Source organism: Hemiscyllium ocellatum, chromosome 8 (assembly GCF_020745735.1).
Source record: "Hemiscyllium ocellatum isolate sHemOce1 chromosome 8, sHemOce1.pat.X.cur, whole genome shotgun sequence".
In the NCBI taxonomy this organism is placed as follows: domain Eukaryota; kingdom Metazoa; phylum Chordata; class Chondrichthyes; order Orectolobiformes; family Hemiscylliidae; genus Hemiscyllium; species Hemiscyllium ocellatum.
In genome coordinates, this window is record NC_083408.1 from 84,929,049 (window position 1) to 84,955,905 (window position 26,857).

Consider the following 26,857-nt stretch of genomic DNA (forward strand, 5'->3'; position numbering starts at 1 on the left):
GTGACAGGACAGCTTAATGGAGTAGGTAAAGGCAAGCTTCCAGCATGCTGCCTTATCAGTCAAGGTGTACAAGAGTGGGAGGATAGAACATAGAACTGTACAGCACAGGAACAGGCCCTTCAGCCCACAATGTTATGTCGAATATGATGTGAAATTAAACAAATCCCTTTTGCCTGCCCTTGGTCCATATTCCTCTAATCCTTGTACATTCATGTGCTTATCTAAAAGTCTCTTAAATGCCCCTATCATATCTGCCTCCACCACCATCCCTAGCAGCATTTTCCAGCCTCCTCTTACTCTGTGCAAAATAATTTGCTCTTCACATCTCCTTTGAACTTTCCCCTCCCATGTTAAATGCATTAGTATTAAACATTTCAACTCTGGGGAAAGATTCTGACCGTCAACCCTATCTATGCATCTCAATTTTATCTATTAAGTCTCCCCTCAGCATTCACTGCTCCAGAGAAAATAGCCCTAGTTTTTAAAGCCCCTTCTTATAGCTCATATCCTCTAATCCAAGCAGCATTCTGGTAAACCTCTTCTGCGCCTTCTCCAAAGCCTCCACATTTTTCCCGTAATGTGGTAACCAGAATTGAATGCAATACTCTTAAGTGTGGCCTAAGCAAAGTCTTATAAAACTGCAACATGACAGCCTGACTCTTGCACTGAATTCCCCAACCAGTAAGTCGAGCTTGCCATACACCTTCTCTATCACTCTATCTACTTGAGTTGCCACTTTTAGGGAGCTATGGATTTGAACCCCAAGATCTCTCTGTACATCAATACTGTTCAGAATCTTGCCTGTAACTGTATACCTTTCCTTAACATTTAATTTCTGAAAGTGCAGCACCTCACATTTACCTGGATTAAACTCCCAAGTGCCATTTCTCCACCCATATCTGCAACCGATCTATATCCTTTGACAACCTTCTACACTATCCACAATTCTACTGATCTTTGTATCATCTGCAAACTTCCTGACCCACCCATCTATATTTTCATCCAAATCATTTATGTACATCACAAATAGCAGAGGTCCCAGTATGGATCCCTGTGGAACCCATTAGTCACAGACATCTAGCCAGAAAAAGTCACTTCCACCACTACCCTCTGTCTTCTTTGGGCAAGTAAATTCTGAATCCAAGCGACCGTTACCATGGATCCCATGCATCATACTCTTCAGAATGAGCTGAACATGAAGGACCTTTTCAAAAGCCATATTAAAATCCATGTCGACAACAACCACTGCTCTACTCTCATTGATCACCTTTGTCAACTCTTCAAAAAAATTCAATCAAGTTCGTTAGATATGATCTGCCCCGCACAATGCCATGCTGATTGTTCCTAATTAGACTATGCTTTTCCATGTTACTTTGGAGCTGTATAGAAGTTTGTTTAGGCCACAGCTGAAGTACTGAGAGCAGTTCCGATTACCACATTATAGGAAGAATGTGATTGTAAAGCAGAGGAGATTCACCAGGATGTTGCCTGTGTTGGAACATTTCAGAGAGGCTGGATAAGCTTGGGTTGTTTTCTTTGGAGCAGAGAAGGTTGAAGGGTGAACCTGATAATAGTGTAGAAGATTATGGGGAACATGGACAGGTGGATAGAAAACAGCTGTTCATCTTAGTCAAAGGGTCAAGAACAAGGATGTTTACTTTCAAATGAAAGGCAGGATGTTTATAGAGGGGATTTGAGGAAAAGGTTTCTTATACTTCCAATAAGGGCAGTAGGAACAGAAATTCTCATACCATTTAAGAAGTATTTAGAAGTATACTTCTGTGCCAGGGCATTCAAGTTATAGACCATGCTGGTAAATGGAATTAGAATAGTATATGCAGGTTTTTAATTTGTGCAGACTCAATTGGCTGAAGGTCCTTTTTCTATGCTGTAAACCTCTGTCTTTAATTATCCTTCTGCTTTTTCTGCAGACTACTTTATGGCCCTTGATTACCTGTGAAGAGAAATAGGTCTTTCTTACTCCCTTTAACTAGATACCTCAGGTTTTTTAAACAACTCAATTAAATCGTTAGCCCCCAGAATCATTTTTCAAGGAGAAATAATAATCTACCTTATCTTTCCTCTCAACTAAAATTCCAACATCCATTAAAATGTCTCTGTACACTCTCTCTCTCATAATCACATCTTTTTCATGTCCTTTAGGCTGTGGCCTAGTGTTTCATACAGTGCTAATATAACCTTCCTACTGCTATATTCCTCACAAAGTATCATATACTTTCTTAATCATTAAACCATCCTATCATGTGACCCTCAAAAATCTATGGACATGCTCTTCAAGTTCCCTTTGCTCCGGTTTATTCATTTGCCCTTCCAAAATGGATTATTTCTCACTTCTCAGAATTTAAATCCACTTGTCACTTTTCTGAACAATTCATTAATATTTTCATTCAATCTATAGCTTAATCCTCACTATTTACCAATTAATCAAGTTTTGCACCACCTGAAAACTCATTTGCTATAAACCCTACATTTAAGTCTAAATTACCACAGATATAGTTCAGTGGATACAATTTCAAAAAAGAAATAAGGGGGGAGCCACTGAAGACAGTGATGCAGAATTTTTTTCATTGAGGGCAGTGAATCTTTGGAATTCTGTACTCCAGTGTGCTGTAGAAACTCACTAATTTTATTGAATATAGTTAATGTAGAAATTGATTTAGAAATCTGTCAATGACATAATGCTGCATGAGCGTACTGAATGGTGATGTAGGCTTATTAGACAGAATGATTTACGCCTGATTACTATTTAGCTGTGAAAGCAAGAATTCTATATTGAGCTTGCAGAACCCCATTGGAACTAGTCATCCAGTCCTAGAAACAGCAGCTTGCTGTCAGTGAGCCAAATCTGAATCGAACTTGTCATTTCTCCTTGGACCCCATGGGACCATATTCTTATTAGTTAGTCAAAGTGAATCTGGTAAATTAAGCAGTGTCCAAATCAACTCCACCCTCAGTGGCAAGGAAGTGAAGCAAAACTGTGCAAACAACAAAGTTTTTTCCCCGCAATTCTCAGTCAGAAATGCCAAGTGGATGATCCATCTGAGCCCTTCCTTTAGTCCTCCCCATCTTCCAGAAATGCCAGACAGATAGATTCAATCCATATAAAGAATTTGGGCTTTCAAAATTCCAGTTATGGTACTGAAGACTTGTGCTCCAGAAATAACTGCACCTTTGGCTATGCTTGTTCAATACAGCTGCAATTCTGGAATATAGCTGATAATGTGGAAAATTGCCTGGTTATGTTCTGACTACAAAACAGGACAAATCCAATCAGGTCAATTATCATCCCACCAACCTACTCTCAATCATCAGCAAAGTTATGGAAACATACTGACATTGAGTGGTATTACTTAGCTGTAATCTGGCCACTCAGCTCCAGACATCATTACTGTCTTGGTCCAACTCAACAAAAGAGTTGACTTGCAGAGGCAGAGGCAAAGTGAGAGTGACTGTGATACTATTCTAAAGGGAGCCTGGTTTTATGACAATTACCAATCTTTTAAATTTAAATTTGGTTAGATTGGTGGACAGTTGACACTGAAAAGGGAACATTTTCAGGGCTAAGAGAAATAAAAAGCATGAGAATCAGATAGTAGAGGGATACTAATAGCATTTTACAAACAAAATCAATAAAAAGAGAAATTTTTTTTTCCATATTTAAGGTCAAATAATCTGAGTGTATTGGGTCTTTATTTCAAAAAGCTGGCACAAATGCAGTAAGCCAAATGGTCTCTGTTATATGACACTATGAATTTAAAATTGTGACAATGAATAATTTGAATACCATAAGTAACAAAACTCAGATTTATTAGCAAGTTGTTTGATTCTAACAGTCAGTTAGTATATTTCTCCACCTTTACAGACTAGAAATGAAACACTTTTGATGCTGTTCCTGTGATTCCTATGTTACTGCATGCTGAGTGCAATCAGGATTTATTCGTGATGTTTGTTTTATTTTGATTCCTTTTTGTGGTACTACAGGAGTTACATCATCATTGTTCCTAGATGTATCATTATTAGTTTTAATGAAAATGGCAGTGTTTTAATCTGATGCAATATATATGTGGCTGGCATTTATGAATTGTAGAGGAATCCTTTGGAAGCTCAACAAATTTAACAACACATCGTCAGTGTGGACATCATCTGACTGTCCTCAAGAAGAAATGTGGAACTCACTGTAGTTAGCTTTACCAAGGAAGAAAATAACATTTGTTGAACAGCTTTATCACTCAGAGCCACTGTAGACAGGAATCAGTTAAGAGAATCTTGAGTTATACTGAGGCATATTTATCTTATTTTAACAGATCTTGATCAATCAACTAAAAATAACCAAATATATATAACATTCTCAAAAAAAGAAGACACTTTTTAAAGAAATAAAATCATTTACTTCCTTTAAACATTTTGACTAAAATCATATTTCTTTGCCTGTGATGAGCAGCTTGTGCTATTGTCAACAATTTACACAATTCCACAAATGGACTTTAGTGTAATTAGTTTCACAAATTTGTAGTTAAAAGCAAGATTATTTTTAAGTATGCTCACATAAAAATATGGAAATATACATTTATCAAGAATGTTTTTTTAAGACAACTGCATATACATTAGAATTTGTAACAAAAATATTTCTTCTTGTAGTCATCTTGGTCATACCACTTAGTGATAACTAGTTTAAACACAATATAAGGAGTAGGATTTATATTCAGCTTTCAAGCCAAAAAAATAATAAATTACAACCAGCAGAAGCAAAGTATACTGTACAATACACAACTGGAGTGATAAATGCTTTTCAATTTTCACCAGAGGACTAATATAAAACAATCATTTATTCAATGCTGACGACCAAGTCACTCCAGTCAGATCCTTACCTTTTCTGCACTCCAGAAATATGGAAATGTAGCATTAAAGAGAGATTGGGGTATTTTAAGTAATACAATACACCTGATTACAAATATAGAAACACATATAATTTGATGTGCACTACACCTTTACAATAAATTACATCAATTTCCATAGTGATATAGTGTTACATGTCTATTAGATTCTACTGTACAGAAGTGCAAAATTAGCTGCAGTGATTTTAGTGTAAAGGTTGTTTAAGGTTACTTGAGAAACCAGAATGTATATTGTAACAGTTACAGAATTTGGAGTCCAGCATCAATTTGGAGCAAACACTAAAAATTTGTTCTAGTCCTCAGAATTGAATTAATTCTGATGTGAGAAAAGTGCAGGCAACAATGAGGAACACATCTGTGCCTCTGTCCCTCTTATTATCACTGAGTAACATTACTGAATTTGTTCTTTCTAGTTTTAGGGAGATGAGTCTAGCAGATCCTGTAAAGTCTTTGCAATATGGGGTGGTCGGGTTGGGGCTTGATCAATTAAACTTTGACCCATTAGTTTAAACAACGCCTTTGCCAGTTTAGTTGTAGCTACACGAATGTTTCCTCCACTACCAGGAAGTGATCCACTGTTTGTCATATTTCCCAGGAGATGCCACAAAACTGGCAAAACCTTTTGTTCAACAATCTGAGGCTTCCGTGTGTACAGGTCTGGTACCAGGTCTGAAATAAAAAGAAAGTGGTAAATCTGATTACTTCCTGTTTTTTTGTCATACAGAACATGAAAGATTAATGTAATTGTGCTGTTGCCTCCTGTAAGACCTTTAATATAATGGCTAACCAGCAAAAGTACAGTAGCTTAGTGGTTTTGACTAGCAATCTAGATAGACATGATTTAGAGATGCCGGTGTTGGACTGGGGTATACAAAGTTAAAAATCACACAACACCAGGTTATAGTCCAACAGCACTTCCAATTAAACCTGTTGGACTATAAGCTGGTGTTGTGTGAAATCTAGATGGAGATTGTGAGGTTAAATTTCATTGTAGCAAACTTCTCCAAAGTAAGCTAGTTGAATCTTTCAACCTCATTTTTATCACATTAGGAGTTTGCTCCATGCATGAGCTTCCATCTGTAATTCTGTGTGGTGAGCTACAGAATCTTGTGAATTGTTGCTGTTGTCCTTTCAAATCCTGTGAGATTAACCTTTTCTGTATGTTTTCAGGGATTTGTCGAATCCTTTCATTTTCCAAGCTAATCTTCATAACAAAGTACATCACATATTTCTATCCAGGTAGAAATGCTGATTGGTAATCCTAGAAACCCAACTCTCTTTTATCTTGTAATTATATGTTCAGTTTAAAGTAGAACCATTTACAAACTGATCCTTCAAGACTTTCTAGGACTTGGGCTCTCAGTCTATGCACTTCTTTCCATTTAAACAATCTCAGCCCCCATTAATCTCCAACCATTGAACCACACAGTCTTGCTGTCAGGTAAACTTCAGAGCATGTCACAGGAAAAGTCCCAAAACAATATACAGTTATATAAATTGCAACTGTAATAGTTATTAATAAAAAGTACCTTTGGCTTTTGCCCATTTCTCCTTCTAACCACTTTACAGTGGAGCATTTCTCTTGGTTTAACATGTAAAGCACTTTTGCATTTACCCATGGCTTCAACATCCTTCAAAAGACAAAATTAACCTATCCAATAATTGGTTTAGCTTTACCATTTCCTGTTTGTATATTCTGTAAACCTAATTATAAAACTTGCAATCCCACATGCTTATTTTTAAAAAAGTTACAGCATTCAACAACTTCCCATTCCCACTTTTAAGAACTGTTTACCCAAACACATAAGTCCATAGCTCCTTTTTAAAGCTTTACAATTCAAGAGACAATAAGATATAGGAGCAGAAGTAGGCCATTTTGTGCAAGTCTGCCCCACCAATCATTGAGATCACAACTGATCTGATAATCCTCAACTCCATTTTCCTGCCTTATCCCCATAAACCTTTGTTCCCTTACGTATTTGAAGTCTGTCTACTTAACCTTGAATATACTTAACGATCCAGTCTTGACCGCCCTCTTTCATAAAGGATTCCACAGATTCATAACTCCCCGAGAGAATCAATTCCTTCTCATCTCTGTCTTCACTATATGACCACTTGTTCCAAGATTATGTCCTGTTGCCCTCGACCCTTCCAGAAGAGGAAACAACCTTTCTCCATCCACTATGTCAAGTTCTTTAAGAAGCTTGTATGTTCAATAATGTTGCTTCTCATTATTCTAAAATCCAGCAATTACAGGCCCAATTTATGTAACCTGTCCCCATGAGACAATGCTCCCATATCTGGTATCAGCCTGGTTAACCTTCTCTGGACTGTCTCCAATGTTAGTATACCTTTCCTGAGATAAGGAGCGTAAAACTGTTCACAGTATTCCAGCTGTGGTCTGACTAGTGCCTTGTGTAGTTTTGGTAAAACCTCTCTACTTTTATATTCCATTCTGGTTGAAATGTATACCAACATTCTACATGCCTTTCCTTTTACCCATAGATGCTAGTTTCTGTGATGGACAAGGACTCTCAAATCCTCCTGTTCCATAGCTTTCTGTAATCTTTCTCCACTTACATAATATTCAGTTCCTCTATTCTTCTTGCACAAGTTCACATTTTCCCACATCATATTTCATCTGACAAGTTTTTGCTCACTTGCTTAACCTGTTTATATCCTTCTGCACACTCTTTATGTCATCATTATCATTTGTCTTAATTTTTGTGTTATCTGCAAATTCATCTATAGTACATTCACTTTCCTCACCAAAGTTATCAAAATATTTTGAAAATAATTGTGACACCAGTATTGATCCCTGTGGTAAACTACCATTTACAGGTTGCCACCCTGAAAATGCCCACTTATCCCAACTGTCTTCTATTTGTTAGCCAGTCCCCTACCCATGTTAATATAGAACATGCATTACTATAGGCTATTGGTTTATTAAGCTTAATGTGTGGTAACTATTTAAATGCCTTCTGAAAATCTAAATATATTCATCCATTGCTTCCTCTTGATCTAACTCACTTCTTGCCTCTTTACAGAATTCTAGAAAATTTGTCAGTTTTCAGGTTCTTAATCAACATTATGTTTTAGTTGGTATCCACTTATTGAAACTATTAACTTGTATTTTTCTGAAGTTACTGCCAATTCCATACCTAACCTACTTTTATTTTGGGGCACATTGCTATTTACCTCCTTCATTCTGAAAAATGATTAGTAACTACTTTGTTTCCTGTCCTGTGAGAAACTTCCTACACAGACTTATTTTACTGTATTTGCTTTTGGGATATGAACATAGTAGGCAAGGTCAGCATTTATTTCCCATCCCTAGATGTCCCTGAGATGGTAATGGTGAGCCAATGCCTTAGATTGTTTCAGTCCATGTAGTGTTGGTATTTTCAGAATTTTTAGAGAGGGAGTCAGGACATTGATAATCAGGAGACTGAAGGATGGTGTGCAACTTAGAGGAGAACGTACAGGTGGTGGTGCTCTTATGGATCCATGCCCTTGTTTCTTTAAGTGGCAGAGGTTGATTGGTTTGCTGTGGAAGGAGTCTTAGCAAGTTGCTCCAGGAATGTTGCAACTGAGCATTAATGGAAGATAGAAGAAATGTTTAAGTGGTATTTGGGTTGCTAAAGGCAGGCTGCATTGTTTTGGATAATGTCTAACTTCAGTTGTTGGAGCCACACACATCCTAGCAAGTGGAGAGTACTCTATCATACTCCTAACTTATCTCTCGTTGATGGTGAGCAGCTTTGGGAAGTTAGGATCTGAGTTATTTGCTATAGAATTTTCAGTATTTGACCTGCTCTTGTACTATGCTTTTTTTGGTGGGTCTGGTTAAGTTTCAGGTTAATAATAATTCCCAGAAATTCAGAGTGAGGAAATCAGTGATGATAATGCTGTTGAATGTCATGAGAAGATTACTGTACTCTCTCTTGGTCGAATAAAACAAAACTGTAGATACGGTAGATCAGAAACAAGAACAGATATTGCTGGAGAAACTCAGCAGATCTGACAGCAGCTGTGGGAAGAAAACAGTTAACTCTTCTGATGAAGAGTCACCAGATTCAATATGTTAACTCTGCTTTTTTCCCCACAGATGCTGCCAGGCCTGTTTTGCTTTTCCAGCAATTTTTGTTATTGCCTCTCTTGTCGGAGATGATCCTCAAATGGCAATTGTGCATTGCAAATATTTATTGCCACTTAGTGTTAAACCTGGAAAGCCAGTTGGTGAAGGATTATTATGAAGCTAATGTTTACTTATTTATTTAACAGGTGTAAAATCACAAGCAGACAGTGCAATGGGAGGTGGTTCTTATGGCACAGTGATATTGTGAACAAGGAACTCCCAGAGGCTTCCTTTGAGCTAGGAGGCCTGGGTTCAAGTCGCATCAGCTCCAGAGGTGTGTAACTACATCTATTGATTAGTCCAGATGCCTCTTGGTTCAGGAATAAGGACACTACCACTCTCCCATAAGAATCCTTTCCACCTGCATAGAGATTTTGTTTTACATCAACTTGTTCAGAGATACTAAGTGGGACTTCAAACCATGCTTTCTGGTCTAGAGGTAGCAACACTACTACTGTGCCACAAGAGTCCCTAAACATCTATTGTAGCTGTCACTTTTTTTATAATTGCCAAAGTTGCCATAGAGGATCATAGGGCTGCTCTCTCATGGAGGCAAGTGGTGGTTAAAAATAACCCAAGAGTCACCATACCTCAGGTAAGGGGCAAGGTTGAGAAGGGGGAAACTTCATGGCTGTACAGCTATCTAAGCTAACCTTGTGGCACTAGATATTTTTAAATCAACATCTTAACAACATGTTAACAACACTTCTGAAGCAGGTAGGACCTGAACCTTGATCTCCCGGTCCAGGGGTAGGGACAGTACTTATTTTTCCTAATCAATCTGTTCAGTGATTTTATTAAACACCTCTGCAGGAGATGGGACCTGAACCCAGATCTCTCGATCCAGGGGTAACAACACTACCTCTCTCAACCCTTTCTGCCTGCACACAATTTAACACAATTAGTCTGATTATTATTCAGAGGTCAGTCTGGTGATGCAGTAATAGTGTCTTTACCTCTGAGCCAGATAATCTAAGTTCAAGACCTGCCTGCCTCAGATTTGAATCACAAAATCTCTGAACAGGTTGATTAAAAATCATTTTGAATGTTGCCGAGGTCTTGCTGTATGTAGGCTCAGATTGCTTCAGTGACTGAGAAGTTATAAGTGGTACTGAACACAACTCTGTCTTCAGTGAACATTTTGACTCTGTCATAATATTGGAGAGAAAATCACTGATGAAGTAGATGAAAATGGTTAGATTGGACATTACCCACAGATACTCCAAAGATACCCTCAGTTCTTGAAAACCTATTCTGAAGAAGAGTCAGACTGCACTTAAGATGTTAACTCTGTTTCTTTCTCCACAGATGTTGCGACACCTATTGAGTTTCTCCAGTATTCTCACTGTCCATAATACGTACAAGCAAATATGCAACCAAACAGTACCAGGGCAAATAAACTAATTTCTGCCAAAGAAGAAAAGAACATCCTTCTGCTGGTGGGAAATGTTTTCATATCTCATAAATCTCACTGGTTCATACTACCATTAGATATCTGGTAGATATCTCCAGAGCCAGTTGGTTTGGAGACCTGAAATAACATCTATCTTCTTGTCTAATTACTAAATTACATTTCCAACATGCAAGACTAGTTCTGTATTTCATCCCATGTAGTGTCCACTTTCAAATAATCATTAAGAAAAAAAATAATGCCTTACCTGCCAGTGTCTCAGTCATGTCTTGTTTTGCTTTTCCATTCAAGTACTGAGCCTTGTTGCAGAAATGTTGGAGCAGCAGTAAATTATCTAAATACAAATTTTTTAAAAAGTGCAATTATTGAATGCCTTTAGGTCATTTTCTTTCAGGAGATATGTCTGTGACTGTTGGTGTTTGATCATTGTTTCACCCGTGAGGTGAGAAACGTGAAAGAAAGATGTCTGAGCATGCTGCTATTGGATGGGTTTGAGGGGAACTTTATGCTTGTGGCTGCTGAATGACAATTCCAATCTATATTTTTTGCTGCTTGCAAATCACCAACTTATCTTCTGAATTCTCTTCCTCAGCAAGGGTTGGGTTCCTGGCATACAATGCAAATATTTATTTTTTATTATTGAGAAGCCAATCCTGAGAGGAATCACTATTGGATCTAGAAATGGGAAATGAACCAGAGAAGGTAAGAGGAGCAAGCATAAGTGAACACTGAGGAAATAGTGATAATAACATAACAAAGGCAGATGAAGATGGTTCTGAATCCAAAAAAAAAGTTAATTAGGAAAGACAGAACAAGAGTGAATCAGAGAACAAGGTAACTCCGAAGAATAAACTGCATTTCATTGCAAGGGATCTTACAGGTAAAGCTGATGATCTCAGGGCATTTAAAGGAACATGGGATTAGGATATCATAGCTATTGCAGAAATTTGGCTGGGGGAAGGACAAGACCGGCAGCTCAATATTTTGGGTTTTAGATGCTATAGGAAAGATAAAATGGGGGCAAGAGACAGGGGAGAGTGGCGTATTTCATTAAGGAAAACATTACTACTGTACTTAGGCTATTCTTGATGAATTGACTAGTGAAGCTATAATGGCTATAACTTAGAAATAAGAAAGGGATGATCACCTTGATGGGATTGTACTATCGGCCTTCGAATGGTCAGAGGGAAATTGAGGAGCAAACATGTAGAGAGATTTCAGATATAATAATAGGGTTGTAGTAGGTAAAAATTAGAGGGTTGTAATAGTAGGTGATTTTAATTTTCCAAACATGGTCTGTAACTGCAATAGTGTAAAGGGGTTGGATAGTGAGGAATTTGTTAAATGTGCTCAAGATAATTTTCTTTATCAATATGTAAATGTACCTATGAGAGAAGAAGCAAAATCTAATCTTCTCTTGCAAAATAAGGCAGGGCAAGTTACTGAAAGGTTAGTAGGGGAACACGCTGGGAACTAGTGATTATAATTCGATTAGTTTTAAACCAGTTATGGAAAAAATAGGCATTCTATAAAACTTAAAGTTCTTAATTGCAGTAAGGCAAATTTTGATGCTATGAGTCAGAAACCTGCAAAAGCCGATTGGAATAGACCGCTTGCAGGCAAAGGGATGACTGACAAATGGGAGGCTTTCAAAAGTAGGATAATGAGTTCATAGGCATAATGTTCCTCTTTGAATGAAGAGTAAGACTGATAAGAGTAGAGATAAATGGATGAATAAAGATGTTTAAGTTCTGGTCAAGAATACAAAAGAGTCATAAATTAGATATAAACAACTGAGGTCAAATTAATATCTTGAAGAGTATAAAAGGTGTAGGGACATTCAAGAGAGAAATCAAGAGAGCAAAATGAGGATATGAGATATCCTTGACAGAAAAGATTAAGGATAATCCAAAGAGATTCTACAACTACATTCAGGGCAAAAGAGCAATTAAGTAGAGAATAGAGCCCATTAAAGATCAATGAGGTCATGTGTTAAACCTCAAGAGATGGGAGAGATACTAAGTGAATATTTTGAGTTTTTACTGTGGAGGAAGAAATGGAGGCTAGAAAACTTGGGAAAATAAATATTGATGTTTTGAAAACAGTTCACATTTACAGAAGAGGAAGTTCTGGAGGTCTTAGAAAACATAAGGGTGCATAAATCTCCAGGACCTGATCAGGTGTATCCCAGGACTTTGTGGGATGTTAGGGAGGAAGTTGTGGGGCCGCTAGCAGAGATATTTGTCTTATCTATAATCATGGGCGAGGTGCCAGAGGACTGGAGGATGACTAAATGTTGTGCTGTAAAAGGCTGTAAGGAGAAGCCTGGGAACAATAGACCTGTAAGTCTGATATCCGGGGTGGGGGAGTTGTTGAGATAATTCTGAAAGTCAGGATTTACATGCATTTAGAGGAGCAAGGACTGATTAAGGATAGTCAGCATAGCTTTGTGTGAGGGAAACCTTGTCTCACAAACTTTACTGAATTTTTCTAAGAAAGTAACCAGAAAGATTGATGAGGGCAGAGTGATCGACATTGTTTACATGAATTTTAGTAAAGCCTTTGACAAGGTTCCACATGGTAGGCTAATTAGAAAAGTTAGCTCACAGGGAGAGCTTCCCAATTGGTTACAAAATTGGCTTGTGGCAGGAGACTGAGCATAGTGGTGATTAGATTAGATTACTTACAGTGTGGAAACAGGCCCTTTGGCCCAACAAGTCCACACTGACCCGCCGAAGCGCAACCCACCCATACCAGTACATTTACCCCTTATCGAACACTACGGGCAATTTAGCATGGCCAATTCACCTAACCTGCACATTTTTGGATTGTGGGAGGAAACCGGAGCACCCGGAGGAAACCCATGCAGACACGGGGAGGACGTGCAAACTCCACACAGTCGCCTGAGGCTGGAATTGAACCTGGGTTCTCTGGCGCTGTGAGGTAGCAGTGCTAACCACTGTGCCATCGTGCCGCCCACTCATTTGAGTATAGGTGATGGGTTATTTGGACTTTTGTTAATCTTTTACATAAATGATTTGAATGAGAATTTAAGAGACATGGTTAGCAGGTTTGCAGATGGCATCAAAATTGGTGGTATAGTGGACAGTGAAGAAGTTTATCTAAGATTACAAAGAGATTTTGATCAATTGGGTGAATGGGCTGAAGAGTGGCAGTTTGAGTTTAATTTGGATAAGGGCAGGACTTATACAATTAATGGTAAGGCCCTGGGCTGTGTTGAAGAACACAGAGGCCACATACATAATTCCTTGAAATTTGCGTCACAGGTATCTAGGGTGGTTAAGGAGGCATTTAGCACGCTTGCTTTCATTTGAGTATAGGAATTGGATGTCAAGTTGAGGTTGTATAAGACATGAGTGAGGTCTCTGAAAGGGTTCAGAAAAGAATTACCAGTACATTGCTGGAATGGAATGTTTCAGTTATAAAGATAGCTTGGATAGGCTGGGACTCTTTTCACTGGAGTGTAGAAAGTTGAGGGGTGACCTTATAAAGTTTATAAAATCATGAGGGGCATGGATGAGGTGAATAGCAAAAGGTCTTTTTCCCTAGGATGGTGAAATTCAAAACTACGGGGTATATTTTTAAGGTGAGAGGAGAAAGATTTGAAAGGACACAGGAACAACATTTTTACACAAAGTGGTTCTTATGTGGAATGAACTGATGATGTGGTGGATGTAGGTACAGTTATAACATTTAAAAGAAATTTAGATAAGTACATGAATATGAAAGGTTTGGAGGGATATGGGTGAAATGCAGCAAGTGGGAGTAGTTTGGTTTGGAAACATGGTCGACCTGGACTGAAAAGTCTGTGTTCATGCTGTATGACTATTACTCTTAAAAAAAAGACAAAGAAAAAAGCTAGTTTACTTGTGGTGATTCATAGATGAAAAAAGTACCACAGGTGATTGAGAAAAAGTTCATTGGAGTGTAAATGTGTTTTTGGATGTAATTTTAAAAAAAAAACAGCCAATTATGATAGATTCTTATTCACCTGTAGCCTAATATAAAATGAAACTAAAGCAGGCACACACCGAGGGCAGAAACATTAAAGGAAAGGAAGACAAAAGAAAATTTGAAGAGGTTAAGAAAGAAGTAAAGAAAAGGCGAGAAAATAAGGAACCACAAAATCAAATGATCAAATGCATTGTCAGGATTGTAGGTGACAAATAGGTAAGTAGGCAAATAGTGAGGATGACATAACAAGCTTATTGAGGGATATAGACAGGATAAGCAAGTGGGCAAAAACTTGACAAATGGAATAGAAAATGCGAAAATGTGAACATATGCTCTTTGGCTGGACAAACAGAAGAGCTGAATATTATTCAAATAGGACAAGACTGTAGAAAATTGCAACACAGAGGGAATTAGGGGTCCTCCTGCACGAATCATGAAAGCTATCATCCAAGTTCAGAGGTCAATAGGGAAGACAGACTGTTGGTCTTTATTTCAAAGAGAACAGAGTATAGAAGTAGGGAAGGACTTGCCAAATCTATTGAAGGTATTAGTCAGACAACATTTAATCCCCATATCTCAGTAAAGCTAAATTGGCACTGAAGGCAGTCCAGAGAAGGTTCACTTGGTTAATTCTGTGTATGGAAGGATTTTCTTGAGGAGAGGTTCAGTAGATTGGGCTTGTACTTATTAGATTTTAGAAGAATGAGAGGAGACCTTATTGAAACATAAAAGATTCTTAGGGAGCTTGGTAGGGTAAATGTGGAGAGGTTGCTTCACACTGTGGAAAAGTCTGGAACCAGTGGACATAACTCAGAGGAAAGGGTTGCCTATTTAAAATATAGGTGAGGTTTTTGTTTTGCTCTGAGGGTACTGAATCTGTGAAATTCTGGCTGTTGAAGCTGGACCATTAACTATATTCAAGGGTGAGATAGATTGCTTTTTCATCAGTAAGGGAATCGAGAGTGAAGAAATAGGACAGGAAAATGAATGGCCTACTTCTGCTTCTACACCTATGGTCAGACAATAACAAGGAACAGATGAATTAATAATGGGAAACAAGGAAATTGTAGACATTTTGAACAAATTTTTGTATTCATCTTCATAGCAGAAGACACAAAATGCATTCTAACAGCAGCAAAAAAGCAGACAGAATGGAACTTAAAGCAATCTTGATCCCTAGAAAAAAAGTAATAGAAAACTTAATGGACCAAAGGTGGACAGTTTCTCTAGACCTGGTGCCCCACACTGCAGAATGGAAACTGCTGCAGATAGTAAATGCATCGTTTGTAATCTTCCAAAGAAAACATTTTGCTGGTCTCCTTATTTAAGGAATAAAGTTACACTGGAAGCATTACAGACGAGGTTTACTGGGCTGATTTCCTCGGTGAAGGAACTGTGCTGAGATGGAAGGTTGGGCTTTTACAAGAATAAAAGGTGATCTTTTGAAGGATATATTAGATAGAATTTGACTGTGAGGGTTAAATATGTATTTTTATATTCATTGTAAAAATAAACAGCAGAGCCTCTGAACCTTGTATCAAATTAATCTTGTACACCTGAGAGCTTAAGTGTCAGCAGGAATGTCTCGGCAAACTTTTTAAAATCAGAAGTTAGTGTTAAGAAAATATCCTACAGAGGCCTTTGGGAGTCAGAAGCGATTCAGAGACAGGGAGCTGACAGACATTGCTTTTATCAATATACAAAACAGTACCTGACTAGATTAAGATTAATTGATTCTTGACTGGGTGAAGAAGGCATTAGCAACATTTAAAAAAGCTTATTCGAAGTCAGAGGTTAATGTTTGTATAAAATAAGATTGGAATTAGATAATGAGATGCTTATGTGACTGAAAATGGTGTAAAGATTTTGCACTTGCTGTATTCCACAGAATTTTCAGTCTGGTTAGTCTGGAGTGGACTCACTCCCTATATACATCTGAAAATCTGTACTCAAAACTCCTTTGGTTGATTATTAGAAGTTATGATAACAAATATCAGATTTTGAAGGGGTTTGAGAAGGTCAATGATGAAAGGATATGTTGGGCATTCCTATAGTTAAGGGGTACAAGTTGATGAAAAAGTGTTACATTTAAGACTGAACTGAGAAATGTCTTCTCTAATTGGGTGCTAGGCTTTGAAATTCACTTCTGCATTGAGTAATAGAAGTTGGGTCATTCAATTAATCATGTCTGAATTAGACAGTCTTTTTATTGACAGGGTAAATGTTACGGGAAGAAGGGAGCAGGGAAGAGAGTGGATTCAAGCAATAATTAGATCAAGATCACCTTACTAAATGGCAGTGGACTGAATGGCCTCCTAATCTCCTATTTCTTTTGCACTGTAGACCAATTAGTTTTGATAAGTGACATCAAAGATAGAGATAATTCTCAAAAAAATTTAAGAAAAACATAAAAAAAGCCAAAGATTTCAGAAGGGAAAATAACATTTGACTCAACTATAACAAATTCTTTATTTTTCCCTGTTAGTTTTTTAAATGAAGGTCAGGTTTAGGTCATCTGCCCTAATATCTACTTATGTGGCTCGGTGTCATGTTCTGTTTTATAACGACTTTATTACATGTCTTCAGATGTCTTATAATACTGAAGACACACATATGGCTGAAAACAAAATGCTGCAGATTCTGAAAATTTGGAATAAAAACCTATTGGAGAAACACAACAGATCTGTCACCATCAGTAGAGAGAGAAACAGAGGTAGTGTTTCAAGTTAACATAATTTGGAGATGCCAGTGTTGGACTGGGGTGTACAAAATTAAAAATCACAACCACCTGATGAAGGAGTGGTGCTCTGAAAGTTATTGCTTCCAATTAAACTTGTTGGACAATAACCTGGTGTTGTGTGATTTTTAAGTTCAACATAACTCTTCTTCAGAATAAAAAGGGTTGCAGAATGTTTTCAATATGCTGCAGACAGAAAAGATTTGATGGTGGAGAGGAGCAGCACATGGAACAGATCATCTGGATGCCCAAGCAAAGGACAAAAAGGTTGCTTATGGTGGCGAAGGAGAAATAGAGATAGAAAATGGGCCTACATGGAAGTATGAATATGAGAAAATAAGTCACTGCGCTGACAGTAAAATCAACAACACACAACCAAAATACACCATGACTTTTGGTGGGAGGGGGTCAGGTCTGCAGGAAAAGTTATGCTCTGAAGCTGTGCAATTCATTATTGAGTCTGACAGGCAGTAATGTGCCTAAATAAAATCCAAGGTTTTCTACCTTTAGCTTGTGGCATGCTTAATGGGAGACTGTAGCAGGTCCAGTATGGGAGTAAAGTGGTTTATTGAAATGGCATGCAACTGGAATGCTGAGGTCATTTCGATGGCCCAGTCTGCTTTCGATCACACCAATCCAAACAAGACTGCATTGTGACCAGTAAATTTGGTGACTAGATTGAAAGTAATTTTTTTCTTCATTGCCCGTTGTTTACAATTGTTTGACAGATTACAACGTTAAGTGTTGGCAAAATGTCTTACCATGAAAGATGCCAAAATGTCTTACCTGCATTGTTGGCAGGAATCTATAAAAATCAGGAATAGAAATCTTAGCTGATCTGTTCAACCCTACTGCAGGGTTAATAATGTTAATTTTGAAAATGCGAATGGTGACCATCCATGGCTAACAAGGGAAATATAGAAAATAAGAGCAGAAATCCATTCAGTCCTTCAAGCCTGCTCCACCATTCAATTTGTTAATGGCTGCTTATCCAACTCAGTACCCTGTGTTTGCTTTCTCCACATACCCTTTGAACGCTTTAGTCTTAAGAGCTGAATTTAACTCCTCCTCAAAATGTTTCAGCCTCAACCATTTTCTATGACCGAGATTTCCACAAGCTGATCAAAGCTGTATAGTTGAAAAACCTGATTCTGAACTCCTCAGTCACTGGGAATCTTTTCCTGATTTATCCTGTCTAGTCTGTTAGAATTTTACAGGTTTCTATAAGACACCCTTCATTCTACTAGTCACCAGTGAATATTGTTCTAACTGATCCAGTATCTCTTCATACCTCAGCCCTGTCATCCCAGTCTACTACTTCTCTGCTGCATTCCCTTCAGAGCTAGAAATCCTTCCTCAGATAAGGAGACCAAAACTGCACACAATGCTCCAACCTCACCAAGGTGCTGTACAACTGCAGCAAGACATCCCTAGGAAGTTTTGAGAAGATTTGTAGCTCAGGTTGAGGTTCTGTATGTAGGTTTGCTTGCTGAACTGGAAGGTTCATTTTTAGACGTTTTGTCATCCTATTAGGTAACATCTTCAGACCTCAGGCAAAGCACTGCTTATAAGTCCTGCTTTCTATGTACTATGTTTGTGTTTCTTTGGGTTGGTGATGTAATTTCCTGTGGTGAAGTCACTACCTGTTCTTTTTCTCAGGGGGTGGTAGATGGGGTCTAACTTGATGTGTTTCTTGATAGAGTTCCAGTTGGAATGCCATGCTTTTAGGAATTCTCGTGTGGGTCTTTGTTTGGCTTGTCCTAGGATAGATGTGTTGTCCCAGTCAAAGTGGTATCCTTCCTCAGCTGTATGTAAGGATACTGGTGAGAGAGGGTCATGTCTTTCTGTGGCTAGTTGGTGTTCATGTATCCTGGTGGCTAGTTTTCTGCCTGTTTGTCCAATGTAGTGTTTGTTACAGTCCTTGCACGGTATTTTGTAAATGACATTAGTTTGGCTTGTTGTCTGTATACAGTCTTTCAAGTACATTAGCTGCTGTTTTAGTGTGTTGATTGGTTTGTGGGCTACCACGATGCCAAGCAGTCCAAGTAGTCTGACAGTCATTTCCGAGATGCCTTTAATGTAGGGGAGAGTGGCTAGGGTTTCTGGACATGCAATGAAACTTGGGTGTCCTTGTACACCAGTCACTGAAAATAAACAACAGGAAGTGAAGAAGACAAGTAGCATGTTGGCCTTCACAGCAAGAGGATTTGATTAAGGAACAGGGACGTCATGTTGCAGTTGTATAAGACTCTGGTGCGGCCTCATCTGGAGTATTGTGTGCAGTTTTGGTCGCCATACTATAGGAAGGATGTGGAAGCTTTAGAACGAGTGCAGAGGAGGTTTACCAGGATGTTGCCTGGAATGGTAGGAAAATCTTATGAGGAAAGGCTGAGGCACTTGGGGCTGTTCTCATTGGAGAAGAGAAGGTTTAGGGGAGATCTGATAGAAGTGTATAAGATGATTAGGGGTTTAGATAGGGTAGATACTAAGAACCTTTTACCGCTAATGGAGTCAGGTGTTACTAGGGGATATAGCTTTAAATTAAGGGGTGGTAGGTATAGGACAGATGTTAGGGGTAGATTCTTCACACAGCGGGTTGTGAGTTCATGGAATGCCCTGCCCGTATCAGTGGTGAACTCTCCTTTATGGTCATTTAAGCGGGCATTGGATAGGCATTTGGAAGTTATTGGGCTAGTATAGGTTAGGTAGGATTCGGTCGGCGCAACATCGAGGGCCGAAGGGCCTGTACTGCGCTGTATCCTTCTATGTTCTATGTTCTATCTATGCTTGATGAGATCACATCTGGAGTAATGTATCCAGGTTTGGTCTACTTATCTGAGGAAGGATTTTTTTTTTTAACTACGGAGAGAGTGCAAAAAGGCTTACCAGCCTGATTCCTGAGATGGCAGGTAGACTGGATTGATTAGGACTATTGTTCACTGGAGAAAGAGGGATTGGAGATCTCATAGAAACCTATGAAATTCTAACAGGTCTAGAGACGTTAAACACATAAAGGATGTTCCTAGTAGCTGAGGACTCTAGAACCAGGGAAAGTTTAAGAATACAAGGTAGCTCATTTAGGACTGAGATGAGGAGTCATTTCTTCACCCATAGATTGGTGAGCTTGTGGAGTTCTCTGCCACTGAAACTGATTGAGGCCAAACCATTGAATGTTTTCAAGAAAGTATTAGGTATAGGTCTTAGTGTTAAAGGAATCAAACAGAGTAAATGGCAACAGGATACGGAGTTGGATGATCAGCCATGATCTTAACACATGGCATAACAGGTTTGAAGGACCCCTTTTTTATGTTTCCATATTAATGTAACTTCCCTGTCACAGAAGCAGAGATCACTTATCTTCTGATAGAACAATATGTTCAAACGTGTATAACTATTTTCAATATTTTGATTTTTTAAATCTTAGTCATGTTGCTGAATACTTCAATTTCTGGCTGCTCTTTTTAATCAAATGTTTTCCTGTTGAGTTAAATTCACTTCTATCACTATACATAAACATGTACATTCTTACAGACAAATAATAATATAAACAAACATGGCTTTATTACTGGATAGAACATCTTGAAATAATCATTTCAGTCACTTCTACATACCTATATGTTGAACAAGGGTGTGAAGAACACTGATGGCAGCATTATAAATTCCAAGATTCTTGGAATTCAGATTGTTGTCGACAATGGCAGGGAAAAGAACGTTCAAAACCTGAGCCAGATTATCCTTCAACAATGGAATCATTTTTTGCATGGTTTCTAATGCTGTCTGATTTACCTTGCTGTTGAAATCATGCAGTCGAGGTTTGAAAGCATCAAAGATCTGGAGAGGAAATGTTAACATTTAATATGATCACTTTCAAGTCCCAGTTTAACAAAGCAGATTACAAATGAATAGATCTTACTTTCTCATTTTACATTAAGTATGTCACAGATTAGATGGCTTGGATTTGATATAGCAAAATATTGTTGCCTCCAAGTAACTGAAACATACCCATACAAATAGAAAGACTAGCAACTGAATACTATAGGTTATTATAATCAGATAAAGTACAGAAAAAAGGAGTTGGGATAAATGAATTGATTAGAGATAAAATGGAAATTATGGGAGAGATATAACTAGAAAAAAAGCTAAAACCATGCAATGAAATTAAAGACAGGAAGGGACAGATCACATTAATAGGGATATTATGAAGACCACCTGGTACTTCAAAAAAGATGAGATTTATGAAAACTAATGTAAGTGAGTAAAGGATGCAGAATACAAAACATGGAAACATTTTGCTTCCCCAAACTGACAAAAATGAGTACAGGAAATGAAAAGTTTTCAATGTGCAGGATATTTTTGTTAAACAAAATGTTTAAAATAAAAATTAAGAAAGATGAGTATAAAACAAAGCAATAAATTAGAAAAAAACAAATAAGAATGAAGAAATATACCGCATGAGAATTAACAAAGTAGACATGACATGTCATAGCTGAGTAAAAGACAAGTACAAAATTGAAGTGAGAAAAACAGAAAATACAGAGTAGAATGAAAAGTCATGGATACAATTTGTAAAGGAAAATAAAACTAAAAACTTAAATAATTAAGAAATATAAAATTATAAAGTGTGCTTCAGACCAAATAATTAAAAATTGGGGAGGGCTAGTGCCACTAAAGGGTACTTACGATAACTCTGAATAAAATGATGTAACAGCTAAACAATTTATTTGGTAGCACCGATATTTTACAAATACATTATTTAATCAACTTTTAATTCAAACAAGCTGAAGTGGCTCATTCAAAAACAACTTCAACATCACAAACTCTACAAAAGCTCTAAGTTGATTGTTCAGAATTATTTATTTATCACAACAATATTTTAATTTACTGTTCCAGTATTACCTTAACAATATTAACTATAACAAGTTCTTGGTTATTCTGACAATCCGTTAATAATTGCTCAATCCCTCGGCTACGATCCCGAAAATCCTTTGCGCCCAATAGGCCTGTAATTTCCTTGAGATATTCTGCATTTTCAATCAAATTTCGTGGAGATGGTCTCCATGTATAATCGCGTAAACTCAGTGTTCCTTCTGTGACATCCCTGTATGATTAGATTTTATTTCATACTTGAACAGTTTTACTTAAAAAAAACAAAATTCAACAAAGCTCTGCTCTAATACAGCAAACAACAGTTGTTTAGAGAAAGATAAATTCTCAAAAATGATCTGTGTAAGGAAAATAATATTTGCCCATTTTTACTTTTACATTTTGATGTGGATTTGAGACTAAAAATTTATTTGACTGCCCTTAACAGTGCAAACTATTAAACAGTTTTAAACATAATTGTGAAGTCTATTTTGTACCCAGTTGTACTTAGGAAGTGTATTTATTAGTGTTGATTAAACTGAAGGCTGATATGAATAAAATCATGGAAACTAAAGTGAAAGTTTAAAAGCACACCCACACAAATAATTCTGATTAGATTTTTAAATGATTTTTTGTATAAAGTAACTAGTTGAAGAAAAGTCTTTGGTTTCCTTCTAAAATATATTATTCCTTCTGTATCACCATGGTTACAATTTCTGTTTTATCTCTATCATGACAGTACAATATAAGCTCTACATTTTTGCAGTCAGTAGGTCTGAAACAATGAAAATACAGTATCGCCAATTTTTCAGAGTTCTCAAGTTTCAAACTCTGTATAAGTATAGAGCATCCTAAAGATAAATCAATAGATTTTTTTGAGGTTAGAAAGAAATGAGAAAAAAAGATAAAGCAAAGAAAACCTAGACTAGGTGGGATGTTCTGATACAATTTAGAAATAAAAAAAGAAACCAACTTAAGTATTATGTCAGTCTCTGGTAACTTACAAAATAAAGCATGTAACTTGCATACAATATATAGGTGGAGAAAGTGAGGACTGCAGATACTGGAGGTCAGAGCTGAAAATGCGCAGCAGGTCAGGCAGCATCCAAGGAGCAGGAGAATCGACGTTTCGGGCATGAGCCCTTCTTCAGGAATTCCCGAAGAAGGACTCATGCCCGAAATGTCGATTCTCCTGCTCCTTGGATGCTGCCTGACCTGCTGTGCATTTCCAGCAACACATTTTCAGCTACAATGTATAGGTGTAAGCAAGAAACTATTTCAATTCCTTATTGCAACCTAATGCAGATTATTGTAACACATCGGCATGATTTATACATTGAATTTAAATTCAAAATTAATAAAATCATAGAGTTTAAGTAAACTGGAACTAGAAATCCAACTAATATATTATGAAGTTCTGACTACAAATAATTAACTAATGATTAACTATACAGTAAATTTGCTAATACCTTCCTGTTAAACTCTGTATTTCCCTGGAGCTAGATGACACTCGCATGCTCCCTCCGCTGGCAGGATATCGTCTGCCCTTTGCTGATGGGGTATCTAATGGCATTTCCCCAAGGCCCTGTAAAGGGAAAATATTGGATTTGAGTTACCCCCATTACAATTCACTGAGGGAAGAAACAAAAATGATCAATAGAAGTTTTAAGCAGAGTTAAGCAATTACATTAGAAAGGACTAGAGAATTTAGTTAGTTTAATAAGTATAGTTCATTTGTTCTTGTTTTCTTGTATTTAGAAAGGTTTTGAAGTTAATTGAATTTACAGCTAAAATGTTGATGCAGCAGATACTCAGGCCAGGCAGCTAAGTGTATTCGTGGCTGAACTTATAGCAATCTCTGAGTCCTTATAGTAGCTTGAATGCCTAGTGACCTCAGTACCACTGAGTTATGCTCAACAACATAATGTTGTAGACAAAAGTGGCCTTATAAGCGTACAAAATTAATAACAGTAACAACAATCAGGGTCCAGAGGATAGATTAGAGAAGCATCTGGAAATAGAGGTGGTAGCTAAGACAAGGGGGTCTCAGACACCCTCTCCCTTCCCAGGAATAAGCCTAAAAATATCACGTTGGAATTCACGTAATACACTGCCTACGAGTTTTTCAACGTATAAATATCTGATGGATTTCTTGACTGGGCAGATTTCTGCTTCAGAAGTGCTCTGAGAAAGAAGTCTCCCAATGTTTTGGCAAAAAAAAACGATGTAACTTGTACCCGAGACTCTTGAGATTATCTTCTAAAATAGCAGACCTGAAATCAAGATGGCTAGGTTTAATATATCAAGGTATCGAAAAAAGAAACAATACCAATGCAAATTTAAGCAAAAGCATTAATTTTGTAATGTAGCGCCAAAACTTTCTGCATTAAATTGTGCAATCTATGGACTGGGGTGTTTATACTCTTTTGTACCTTTTGTCGAAGATTATTAACAGTATCTCGAATATAAGGCAAGTCTCTGGGTGGCAAATGTTTTTCAAGCACCTTGTCAAAATCGTGGTGAGACATCATAATAAACAGCATCTTGCGTCCATAGTATCTGCAATATACAAAAAGGTCAGTGCATATCTACAAACATTGAATTACAATGCTTCAATGTTTTAAATAGCAAAGTAAGAGATGTGTAACCTAGGGATGACAAACTACAATTAGAATTTCAATGTGTTATGGTTTCTTGATGAAAATAAAACCCAAATAGGGTTTATCCTACTGATATTTTCAAGTTTGAACCTGAGAAAAAGTGATTTTTTTGTTTTATTAAAACAAAAACTTTATCAGCAGGCAAGCAACGAAAGTGTATTTTACAAGATTGAAAGATCCTTCTAGAATTCCAGGTAAGCTGTGGCATTCGTAAGTTGTCTTAAGAAATTGTCAGCAACCAAGCAAAAAAGTAAAGGTACCATGCATTCAACTTGATGAACCATACATTATGAAAAATATTTAGCAGGGACATTGGTGCCAGGTTAAATCATAGAACATTGAATATTAATCTTGAATTGCAATAGTTGTTCATCAAAACCTAAGAGGAAGATTAAAAATTTGGAATTTCTTTCCCACATATTTGAAACTATTAACATCATTGATATTTAATTTGATTGATTTCATTATTTTTCTCTTGTTCATCTATTTCTGATCTGCTTGACTCAGTTACTATTTTCACAGAAATCCACATCCATTGTTTACTTTACATAGTTCTGGTCTCCATTCTATATGATGGATATTAAAACACAGGTGAATAGCAGGGAAAAACAAAATTACAAGATGTTACCAAAATTGAAAGGATGTAATAATCAGGAAGAAAATTGAGCAGTGTAGATTTGTTAGAAGTCAAAATTATAAAAGGTTTCAATAGGGTGAATGTGGGGACTGTTTCACTTGTGAGGAAGTGTACTACAAAAGGTCACAAAGTTAATATAGTACAGGATAGTTATATGGGAACAAATAAGGTGATTAGAAGACATTCGTTAAACTGTGACGAAAGTGTGAAAAGGAATGATAGCAACAGGTAGTACTGACACTAAGGGATGTTGGATGTACATCAACAAGAATGAAGGAATAGAGTGGCAGGATGAAAAGAAACAATTAGTGTGTCTGGACCTCAGTATAAGTAGACACAGATGCCCTCCCCATCTCTGGAGTCCTTCTTGTCCAATAATTATTAATCATGCCTCCACAATGTCATGATAATGCAGTGGGCAGTTTTATGCTGTACAGCACTGTAAAAATTAATATCTTGGGGGAAAAAAATATTCCCACATCCCTTAGTCTGCAAGTTAAATCAGTACATTGTCCTATGAAACTCATTATTATAAGGTGTTTACTTGCCTAGTTTCTTGAGAACCATCCTGTGCAAATTTTGCTACCGCATGTATAATACGATCAGTTATATCTTTAATTCCAGATAAAAGTCGTCCTGCTCCCATTCGCTCCACTACATTGGCAAGATGCTGTGCTGTGCATTTTCTGACCACAGCATTAAGATGGCTGAACAGAAGAAACAAAAAAATACAATTAAAGATCTGTTAAAAATAAAAAATGAATTTAACTTAGTTCACTTGCATGAAATTTATCAGTTGGTAAAACTTATTAACTATAACATCAACCAGAAACCAAGGAAGCATGAACTTTTGAAGATAAGGGTAAGGTATTGAAAAGTGGCACAAGCAATAAAAATTTCTTCCAAATACCAAATGACTCCTTCACACAGCTATTTTCAGTTCTATCAATAACATGCCAAAGCCCAGTTGACTAGACAACTGGTTTATGATGCCAAGTGATGTTAACAGCATGGGTTCAATTCCAATTTGATCTGAAGTCACAATGATAGACCTACCTTCTCATCTCTCCCAAGATATGGTGACCTTCAAGTTAAACTCAGACTAGTCATCTCTCTTCCTCTCTCTCATCAGAGAGCAATTTATGGTCTTCTGGGACTATGACAATTTTAATTTTTTTCATAAACTGACATCAAAATAAAGACTTTATTTGGGGAAAATATGCATCAGTAAGATAGGATAGAATAAACATGAGCAAAGCAAAACTTTATTTATTCACCTTGGAAGATGTAAGTTTCTTCTAAAGATGTAAGCGGGACCACTCTATTAAATCATAAATTTAAGGTGTGAGAAAACTGTAGGTGTAAACCTACTCTCTAAAATACTAGCCATCCAAAGGGACACATTTGACAACATATCTTAGATTATCAATGTGTGAAATTTTGATTTACAGGATAGATTAGTCAGAGGCCTCTTCTGGATTTGAACTTACAGGACATGTCACACACAGGTTTCAAACTCA

General features: G+C 37.2%; 1 protein-coding gene and 1 long non-coding RNA gene across 3 annotated transcripts in view; one reads left to right on the forward strand and one right to left on the reverse strand.

Moving 5' to 3' along the window:
• The window catches only part of LOC132818358 (uncharacterized), a 34,244-nt gene extending 8,204 nt beyond the window's left edge, over positions 1-26,040 (forward strand). Inside the window, exons 2-4 of the long non-coding RNA XR_009644988.1 lie at positions 9,201-9,328; positions 24,842-24,894; positions 25,962-26,040. This is a non-coding gene — a long non-coding RNA (uncharacterized LOC132818358). The remainder of the gene's footprint in view (positions 1-9,200; positions 9,329-24,841; positions 24,895-25,961) is intronic.
• The window catches only part of LOC132818357 (TOG array regulator of axonemal microtubules protein 1), a 160,069-nt gene continuing 137,632 nt past the window's right edge, over positions 4,421-26,857 (reverse strand). For both annotated transcript variants that reach the window (XM_060829306.1, XM_060829305.1), the window contains exons 16-22: positions 25,886-26,044; positions 24,473-24,599; positions 23,510-23,625; positions 22,074-22,275; positions 20,789-21,008; positions 10,713-10,799; positions 4,421-5,585 (exon numbers count right to left, since the gene is read on the reverse strand). In XM_060829306.1, coding sequence (XP_060685289.1) covers positions 5,332-5,585; positions 10,713-10,799; positions 20,789-21,008; positions 22,074-22,275; positions 23,510-23,625; positions 24,473-24,599; positions 25,886-26,044 — 1,165 coding nt within the window. In that variant the 3' untranslated portion in view covers positions 4,421-5,331. The remainder of the gene's footprint in view (positions 5,586-10,712; positions 10,800-20,788; positions 21,009-22,073; positions 22,276-23,509; positions 23,626-24,472; positions 24,600-25,885; positions 26,045-26,857) is intronic.